The sequence below is a fragment of the Solanum pennellii genome, chromosome 11 (genome assembly GCF_001406875.1).
Source record: "Solanum pennellii chromosome 11, SPENNV200".
Lineage (NCBI taxonomy): Eukaryota > Viridiplantae > Streptophyta > Magnoliopsida > Solanales > Solanaceae > Solanum > Solanum pennellii.
This window is the reverse complement of record NC_028647.1, coordinates 44,712,017-44,723,008: the sequence shown is the minus strand read 5'-3', so window position 1 is coordinate 44,723,008 and position 10,992 is coordinate 44,712,017. Positions and strand designations below refer to the sequence as shown.

At 31.9% G+C, this 10,992-nt stretch overlaps 1 protein-coding gene across 1 annotated transcript; it reads left to right on the top strand.

Annotated features, from left to right (window-relative positions):
* Positions 1-871: 871 nt before the first annotated feature.
* On the top strand, positions 872-1,498 carry LOC107003856 (octapeptide-repeat protein T2-like). The gene has a single exon (XM_015202119.1). It carries the CDS (start codon positions 872-874, stop codon positions 1,496-1,498), a length of 627 nt encoding a protein of 208 aa, XP_015057605.1.
* Positions 1,499-10,992: the final 9,494 nt, after the last annotated feature.

Below are 10,992 nucleotides of genomic sequence, written 5' to 3'. Positions count from 1 at the left end.
TCATAAAAGGAGTCTCTTTATATAGTAGAGGAGGGGGAAACAAATAAGGGAAATAAATATTTCAAGGAATCAATCATAATGCAATTTTCCTTATTTTAAAGGATATCCAAATCAGAAAATATGTTAATACCAAATATAAACAAGTAAGAATAAATTAATAGAGCAAAATTATTTTCTCCTTAAATAAAGAGGAGCCAAAATCAGAAAATTTTAAAATAATTTACTACCATAATACAAACAAGTAAGAATAAATTAATATGGAGTAATATTTATTTTTCCTTAAATAACAAAAGGTTAAAATCAGATTTAATTTATTGTACCAAAACATGAGCAACTAAATATGACAAGGAAATAATAAGGTTGTCATAAACAAACAAGTAAGAATAATTAAGCCAAATATTAAAGGAAGAAGATATTAATTAATATTATATTATTATTTTTTTATTTTAAAGAAGAGCCAAATTAAAAATTTAAAATATTTAAAAGTCAAATTAAAATTTTAGAATATTTGCTACCAATTAATTATAAACAAATAAATATACGGGAAGAACACCAAACATGAAGGATGAATAAATCAAAGACCGTAATCAATAATATGCTAGCAACTATCCAACAATCACATGAAATTAAAAAAAAAAATTAAAAGGATGACAAGAAATCAATATCTGCCAAGAATCATGCTAGAATTTTTATATGAGAGGAACAGTAAAATTCAATAGGATCAAATCCACTGCAAGGTTATTCGAATTGATCAGACAATAATCAATTAAACATACCAAAGCATAAGCTAGTATTAAATATTAACAAATTGACATCATTTGAACATTTATAGCAAGAATAATGAGACAGTAGATAAATATTATTAACAAGCATGTACGAATTAAACGAATGTAGTAACAACTTAAAACCTTCGAAACTTCGCCGGAGTTGTTTCTCGCAAAGCTGTTGTCTGATTGTTCTTGTCCTCGCTGCTGCTGGCCGCCTCCCTCGCTTTCTGGAGTTGCTGGCTGCTGCTACCTGCAAAGAGAAGAGGAAAGGGAAGAGGAGAGACGGGAGGAGAAGAGAGGGGAAGAGGAGAGAAAGAGGGAGAATGAGGAGGAACAGAGGAGGCGGGAAGAGGGGGAAAGAAAGAGACGGCTGGAGAGAGGGGGACGATGGGGCTTCGAAGGAGAAGGGAGGGAGAAGAAAGAGCGATGGGAGAGAGGGTTGGCTGCCACCAGCACGTGGTGGCGAGTCCCGCCAGAGAATGAAGAGGCGACGAGAGAAGAGAGAAAGGGAGGAGGGAGGCGTTAGTTGGAGCAGCCTTCGCCGGAGCTCTCGTCGGTCTGCTGGTGGAGAGGCGAGAGACGGGGTCCGGCGACTGGAGAGAGAGGAGAGGGAGGAGGACGACTGGTCGGAAAAAGGAGAGAGGGAGGAGGTTCGACGGGAGAGGGAGAAGAAGAGTGGGGGTGGCGGCTTGGAGAGGGGGGGAGGAAGAGAAAATGAATTAAAATTTTAGGTTTTAGGATCTTTTGGTGTTGAAGAAAGAGAATGGGAGATTTAATCACAACCGTCGGTTTAGATAGAGATGAAGGGTTAGGATTCGATCTAGGATTTATTAATTAAATAGACAGATGAGATCAAAAGATGATTTCTTGAAATTAGATGAGTTAGATACGGAATGGCTAAAATTGCAATTAAAATTGACTAGAATTGAAAGGAAGAGATGGCTATGATTGCAATAAAATTTTAATTGGAGTGGCCAGAATTGAAAGAAATTAGAATAAAATAGGCTAGAACTTAAATAATTTCTAAAATATTTTGTATGATTGAAAATCATTTAAATTTTGAAACATTCGAAATTCGTTAATAATTTTAAAAATATAATAATATTTACAATAATTCTATAAAGTAAATGATACTAAAATATATAATTTTGAAAAAAATCGATTAAGACTTTAAAATACGTAATTAGTCGAATATAATCCTAAAAATGGTTAAAGGTCGGTCAAAATTGGGTGTCAACAACTTATGACATCCCGTGTTCTTCTATACTTCCATTTCTTCTCCTTAATATTAGAAGTCAAAGAAAATTCAATTAGAATAGATTTATCAATTGTTCTAGAAGTGTAAGGACGCTCATGATCTTCCGGAATAAGATGGTGTCCAATGTCTTTAAAATTTTGGTACTTTTGTTATGGTTGTATGAATTTTCATATATTTCCAACTAGAAAGAAGAGATCTTATAACAACTAGAACTTGTTAGAAAGATTATATGAATTAGGGTGTAGTCTTGAAGTGTCAAAATGTGATAGATATAACTCTATTTATAACCCAATCTAAGCTAGTTCATTCAAAACATGAAAGGCCCTTGCAATCTTCTAGTTATGTATTAAATTATAGAATAAGGGAATATTTGTAATATTTAGAAACTTATATAACAATTATTATGCATGAATGGGTTTTTAAATGTCACACGGTGTGCTTACTAGAAGTCTCAGGGGTTAAAATCTTGCTCGAATATCATCTCCAAAATCTAGAGTTTTTAAATATTTTTCTCCTCTTTTTTCACCTATAGGACTACTTAATGCTCTTGTCCATATTGTCACATTTCCAAAGAGTGCTTAATTCAAGCCATTTACATTGCATGATCTGCACTTGATCTCCACAACTATTAATAATGCAAAACTCCACAACATCCATATCATCCTATATATCTACGATTAGTTCTCAATAACCTATAGAAATGTAGTCTCTTATTTATTTATAACTATAGGACATCACACCTACAATTTATCGAGGACATAATCATAGATAGAAGGATATGCAAATTACGGATTATGATAGGTGATTAGTTACATTACATTACATATTAATTCAAGATCTGAAGTTTATAAGTTCTAAAAAAACTCATATGCAACATCAGAGTTCTATTCGCAAATGTAAGAGCAGATGGCATTTTATGGAAAATAGCTTAAATATATTGCCACCACAACAATTATTTGTCTCATTTGAACTGTCTGATGTTGAATCTGATACATTACAGTGGTCCATTAAATTTGTGAGTATAGTAAGATTCCACATCTTTGCAGTAAACTAGGACACGTGCCTGGTGCGAATCATTCTTTTGAGGAGTTTCTAAGCTAATGGATTTACCGACAATATGTTTTGTAAATTCATAGTTAAATATTAATTACCTAAAACTAAAATGAAGAAGCTTTCGTAACAATTCAATACATAAAATATTGAGAAATTTTATGATAAATACGACTTAAATATCTAATATAAACTAACATTTGGTAAGATCAAAATTAAAAATACAAGGATCATAACATTTAATATCATTATCATTAAACACTGACTGAATTGACATTCTTGGAAACATGGGATGGGGACCGGGAAACATTGTCGCAAAGCTAGAGGAAAGAAAATTAAGAAAGTAAATAATACCCAACACTATATAAATATGGGGTACTTTGGAGAAACTTCTTGACCTACTTATATAGGTAAATTTCAACTAAAGAGGGAGTTTAGTGGAAATTCACCTATAAAAATAGGTCAAGAAGTTTCTCCAGAGTATCACATATTCATATAGTGTTGGGTATTCTTCACCTTCTTAATTGATCTCTTTCTTCTAGTTTTGAGAGAATGTTTCTCCATTCCCACTCCCTTAGCTTGGTGTCAAGTATGGCAATTCTCGATTGATGTTTGATAATAATGATATTGAATATTATGATTCTTATATTTTTCATTTAAATTTCATGACTCATCAACTCAGAGAAAAGCTGACCAACAACATACCTAACGTTGTTGTGTCGATTTTACAAAACAAACCATCTGGAATACATTGGATTAATGAGTTCCATGCAAGATGTGTTGCTATTGTTGATGAATTTGGTGGATCTAGGGGTTAGTAATGTTTTACCTTTTTTTATATCATTTTTCTATATATGTTTTTCTTCATTTTTTACTTTTCTTTGTAAAATATGTATGTGTTAGTGTATACCCTTTTTTTTGTCTTATCAAATGTTCGATATCCGTTTTAGATTTAACTTATATTTATACATATCTATCATACAATTATTCAATGTTTTATGTAATTAACATTTTATAAAAGGTTATTTACTTTTAGTTTAGGTGATTAATATCACTTAATATGACTATAACAAATAATTAAATTGCAAATCAAATATTGTCAATGAATAAAATATGAACTCTTATTTTTTTTCATTACATTTTTATAATACAAAAATAGAAATAACATCTAGAATTATTTTTACTGGTGCTAGTTCTAAACAAGAATTTCATAAACGTAGACTTTCCACATCTTCGATATGGTCTGGGCAGTAAACTACACTGCACTAGGAAACATTCCACTACAAGTGTAATTTTGAGAATATGTTCCGCAAATTCATTAAATTATCTGGTGCTAATCATTCTTTTGAGGAGTTTCTTGTTAATGGAGCTAGAGACCACATGTTCTGCAAATTCATTGAATTATCATAATAGACATTAGTTTCCTTATAACAATAAAACCTAAGATGATTGTAAAGAAAATCATTATTGTCCTTTTAATATTCATCATTAAATATACATGTTAACATATCAATTAAATCACAATTAGCTTTGAAACTGAAGCATCAAACACTTTGAAACATATCATGTAATTCAATTCATAGGAATATTTCAATCGCGTAGAAAATGACTAGCATGAGACAAAGAAAACTCATTTTTCATAGTTCATGTAGATATGTCATACTTTTTTTTGCTAGGGCATAATTTTTTCCATTCTCTGATGAGCTCAGTTCCGCCGCGATTTTCCCCCTTCTCCCACAAGCTCAATTCAAGGCCATTTTATCTTTAATGCGCATTATAAGTTTCTTGGTTTTCAAGTTATGTTAGTTCAGAGTTCATATTTCTTTTTATTTTTGTCTTTTTGTATTTGTTTGATTTTAGGGTCGAGTGTCATTGAATTTTTTTAAATTTATTGGAGATTTTATTTTGATTTGTCCCTAATGTAAGTGTAATAAGCTGGTGTAGTAGGTGTTATGTCTTAAAGTGACTTCAAAAGAATATTTTGTAAATTTAAGTATATTCTAGGGTTAATTTTTTGTAAAATATCAATTTCAACTAAAAAAAACTACTATTATTTTTCATCAATTGTCTTAGGTATTGATTATGTTAGTGGTCCACTGTTATACATACATACATGTACATACATACATACATATATACAAAACAACCTCCTTAAGGAATTTGAAGTGTCACAATTATTGCAATCATTTAATTACCATACCTGTTAAGTTATAAGAAAATCAACATTATAAGCTATGCCAATGGAACCATTAATCTTGAAAGGATTATATAGATGTATATGAGTTGCATATCATGTTGCTTCATAATTAGCACTGGAATTGGATGCTGAAAATGTGGAAGCATTTGATGTAGAATCAACTAGAATAGTGGCTATTACGTGTTAAATATTGATTTTGATGTCTTAAAATTTCTTAATAATTTGAATGATTCAGATTTTCTTGATGTATCAAATTAATGTACCTTTAGTTGTTGAGGATCTACCCTTATTGCGTAACACTAATGATGATGTGTCCTCCCCAAAAAAGATAGTGTTGACGTTTCCTCCCTACAAAAACATAGAGCTGGTGTTTCTTCATCCCGACCATTTAATGAAATGAAAGTAATGATTTAAATGAAAACCAGTCTCCTAGAGTAAATGTAGAGCTTCATTCTAATTCTGATTCACTCTATGATGTTGATGAAACATTATAATTTGAGTGATTTCGATGAGTGGCTTCAAGCTAGACAATCTAACATTTAAGAACAAGTTAAAGAGAAAGTTGATAGGGTAAATCTATATGAGATACCATCTGGTCATGTAGGTATAGATATTGGTTTTGAAGACATTTATAAGTGCATGAGGGATTATTTAGAGGCAAATTGGGTTGTGATAAGTTGGAGACGTAGAGCTTGGAACCCTAGCTTTCTTCCTAGAACTTCAGAGAGATTTATTAATGTGAAAAAGTTTCCTTTTGTGTTCAATTATCTCTCTGGGAAAAAAAGACAAGGTGAGTTTGATCTTCTTCTCTTCACATGTCTAAATCATTTTAACCTCGTTTCTCTTATGTTATTCACTATGAAAGTGTTGAAGACTGCAAATTAAAGATATTTTGATACAGTTACATATTTTTAGTATCCGACCACAAAATTATAAAGTCTTCTTTACTTCTCAAAAGCTTGAAACTCTAGCTTTCTTCCTAAAACTTGGAACAAGCTCTTGTTATACCTTAGTAATTGAAGCCTAGTGAAACAAGAGAGATAGGGAGAGTTTGAACATGGAACCCTAGCTTTTTTTCCTAGAACTTGAGAGAGAAATAGAGGGGATGAACTTGGATGTGAATAGGGGATTTGAGAGAATGAGAGAGTTGGGTAGTTTAATTAGGGTCAAAAGGTAGTTATAGGTCTTAGAATTAAGTCAAACGACATAGCATAGACATTAAATACATAGAAAAAGACCCAAATACCTTTAAAAATTTGCGGAAGTGATCTATGATTGGTACCTTAGGTATGCAGCCTTTCCATGGCTCAACTGGTCAACCGTAGAACCAACTTTAGAAATCCAAAAATTCATCCACTTCCCAAGGAACCATTCTACTATTTGTCCAATTTCCTACGCCTCGTAGAGCCAACTTATAGAACCCAATTTCAAGCATGAAATTTCTATGAAACCCATATATTACCCATATGACTGAATACATCCCGACCTATCCATTTGTAGGTCCAACATTAGAGTCTCAACATTACTAAAACTCAACTCAACTACTTCCTTCCTATGACCCATTGGACTTCTTATAGTCTGTAGCTAAGACTTACAATTCCCGCAACAAGGACAAACATCTAAACTCTTCCTTTTCAATCCAACATATTAATATCTGAAATGTTACACTAATGATAATGTTTCATATCATATCACTACTTATTCTTCTAATTGTCGATCAGTTCGTCGCTTCTTTGATCAATTGTGAAAAGGATTTGGTTGAAAGTAAAAGTCAACTTTCATATATGGAAAGACTGACCAATATACCTTTCTAGGGATGTACCAACGTTTTAAAAAAAAATTGAACTACTATAAAATGACCTATGGGTATCATATATGATTATTACAATTATTTGTTGACAATAATAGATTACCATAGTAGATCGACTTGGACACAGTACATGATATGCCAACGTAATGCACTGCAAGTTATGGAAGCCTTCATATCTCGAATAGAAAACCAATTTCAAACCAAAGATCATGCCCTTATAATCTTTAACAAAATGATGTGATACGAAGGAAACACAAACATCTCTTGAAAACAATAAAGGTACTTCTTTTCTAATCAAAATTGTCTATGAGATATTGGATGCCTTTGTCCCTACAATTCTGAATGCCCACAAAGACAACGTAACTTTGAATAAGGGCAACACCACACATTTTGTTGGATACCCTTTCAATACAAAAGGCTACAAGGTACCACATCAAGCTGCTAAGAGAGATCCTATATTTAGATATGTTTTGCTCTATCTAATCCCTCCTCTCTCGATTTTAAGATTAAACACTAAATTTATCTTACGGTGATCAAGCATAAAATAGTAAAACAACAACATAGAAGTAACTTGTGTTGACAACATTCGATTCATCGTTACAGCACCAGAACTAGGGCTTTTTAGCTACTCATACTATTCAAAAAACACAAAGTACGATTGTTCATTTGATTTCCAAAAATAAAAGAGTTAGAAGATCAAAACCTATTATAATCTTGGATTCTTTCTCTTGCACACCAATCAAAAAGTCGAACCTTCACAATGAGGCCGTAAGGGTCTATTTATAGTAAACAGGAAAATAAAGTCGAATTCAACTTCAATTAGTAGTCCTTTTAATTTCAACTTTCTTCAAAATCTCCACGCAAGGGTAGGGGTGACACGCCAAAGTCGTGTGCCGCGCTGCTAGTGCACCTGAAAGAGGTTGTAGTTAAATGGGCCTAGCGCATTGCGCCTTTGATGCGCCAACGTGGCTGGTGTGTCGCGCCAGTATATCATCTGGCTGTATCTTGTAGCCTTGAACTCCTTTTTCTTCCGGCACTTGATCATTTTCCTTAGTAACCTGCAAAATCACTAATCATGTCTAACAAATTAGCCCTTTAGAAACTATCAATTAAGTTTGTGTACTGCCACAAATTTCACAACACCATTCTTATAGTGACCATCTCCTTAAAGTATAACTCATGCAAGACTTATTTCTTGACAACCAATGACGAATTTGTGTTACCACACAACAAAATTTATTTTGGTTATGGCCACAACCTTTACATAAAAGATTTATTTCTTTCTTTTGTCCTTCAATAATCCATTATAATATATACCACAATATTTGTTTAGTACTCAAAGTATAAATATATGACCAAAATGACCATTTTTGTCAAAAAAAAAAATTCTTTCAATATCTCAAACCTCTCGTAGAGGTGAGATGTGACATTCTTCCAACAATACATGAACATGTTCTTATCCATACGAACACAAGTCACATTTTCTTCAAGAAATGGACCATAACCATTTGTACATGTTCCATAAGTTTTAATTAAAAACTCACTGTCATGTTTTAACATTATGTGACTCACCTCAACATCACTTTAAGATATCAAATGTACCAAATGTACTATCACTATGTATTCTTTTATTTGATGGAGGATTTACAAAACTTCTCAAATTTGAATTGCACCAACAACAATGTGCCTAATAACTTCTTATACCACTTTGATGGATTAAAATTACCTTCACATTTGAAGGACCATCTTAAGAACTCATATTGTTCTTCCTTTTAATTACCACAATGATGATCATTAACATTTTACCATACTCACATTTATACATTCAACCACTTGTTATTTTCAGACACATTATGTCCTGCTACCACATTCACATAAGAGAATGGAGCAAAACAATTGGACAAATTTCAAGACTTTTAAGAGCATATCAATTTGCTCAGTCATCTTCATTATTACGGTGGGCCTATAACCCAACGTCTTACCCATAAGAAGACATTTTGAGTCATTATTTTTTGGGACCCAACCTAACATTTTATTATCATGATGCATCAGGTGTTTCACCTGATGTATTACCATTTTGGTGCGATAGGACTTGAATCTTTCGTCTTAACTTTAATCAATGACATAATAAGCCAAATATAATAGGACTCACCATTGAGCCTTGAAAAATATTGTCAATTTGTGATTAGCATGCACAATAAAATATAGAACAAAAGAAAACAATAAAAAGATTCTCAACAAAGTATGTACTAATATCTTAAACTTGTCAAAGCAAAGAGTTACATATAGCATTATATTATGTTTCGTGCATAATGATTAAGTTAGTGAATTATCATTATAAAACAAATAATCAATTGCACACATAAGGCTGGGCAACGGAACGGGATGTATCGGTATCGGCCCGATACCGTTCCGGTTCGTCTGGGTTCGGTACCGTTCCGGTTCGTCTCTGTCCGATTGCCTATGGGATGAAGCAGAACATCTTTAACTGCGACACAAAACGAAACAAAACCGAGGTTTGGTACGGGTGTACCGGTACAGGTTTATTCGGTTCTGATCCAATCTGGTCTGGTTTTGATTAACTTATTTTTATTTATTTATTTATATAATATATTTATAAATTTATTTTATATTTTATATTAAATAATAAATACTACCAAGTTACCCAACTAACCCCGATTAGTATTACATTCGAGACTTAGTTGAAACAGAACCCTTCCTAGAATGTGGCTGTGTAAACTATGCACTCTATCAATAGTTGTAAATTGAAATTGTAATTTGTAATACAAATTTAAATAAATTAAGTTGATATTTTCTATTTTGTGTAATTGTTTTATCCTTATTTTTATTTAATTTTTTAAAATTACAAATTTAGATTTTATTTAAATTACAAGTTATAAGTATAACTTATAAATTATGACAAACTTCAAAAGATTTAAATCTTGAAAACTTAATAAGACTTAACTTGCAAACTTAATAAGTAAATTTTTTTAAAAAATATCTTTCAAATAAACTTAAGTAAAAAATTACATTATATATTTAAAAACTATTAATTTGAACTTAGAAAAAAAAATATTCACTATTTTCGTAATTCAAAAAAATCATTTTTTGAAAAAACTAGATGTTTCATCTCGTTTATCCCATCCCGTTCCACTCCGGTCCGTTTCGGTCCCATCCCGGTATACAGTGGGATGGGACGCGACGGAACCAAACCGAGTACCCGTCCCGGTAATTCTCATCCGATTCATCCGAGTATCGGTCAACGAACAGGTCAACTCGTCCCATTCCGGTCCGGTGGTCCCTTTGCGGTCCGTTCCCTAGTCTTATGCACACTAAGAAAATAATAATTTCAATTACACTAAAATAAAACTGCTCACTACCACCATCCCCTTTTCAATTACCATGTGAACCCAAAATATTTCACATAAAACAAAATAAAACCAAAACAATGAGCATAATCATAAATAAATTATAAAATAAGTTTCACATACAAAAGAAAATACATATAATCATAGGTAAAAAAAATTGTACAGTGATAATATAGTAATCATTCACCTTGTTCACACGTAAAATATAACATAGATTTCACAATAATTTACCTTGTTTTCGAGAGAAAAATAAACAAAAATGTTTTTACCTTATTTTATTTATTTTACTTCAATCTTTCAAATGTAGAACAATCGTGCTAATAACGTGTTGTAAAACTAAAGAAAAATAAGATAAGCAATATAAAGCAATAAAGAGAAGACAAAATATGAGAGCATTTCTTATTCTTCAACATCAAATCTTCATGTGTATACAGTATGAAGCATATGCCTCTATTTATAGTTTATCATACAGGCATACAAAAGACTAGTCATAAACATGACATTTACATGAATATAATGGGGAGGTTATTTATTAAAAACCA

Bases quoted from the DNA above. Each gene is read 5' to 3' on its own strand.
- LOC107003856 (XM_015202119.1), top strand. From the start codon at position 872: ATGTACGAATTAAACGAATGTAGTAACAACTTAAAACCTTCGAAACTT.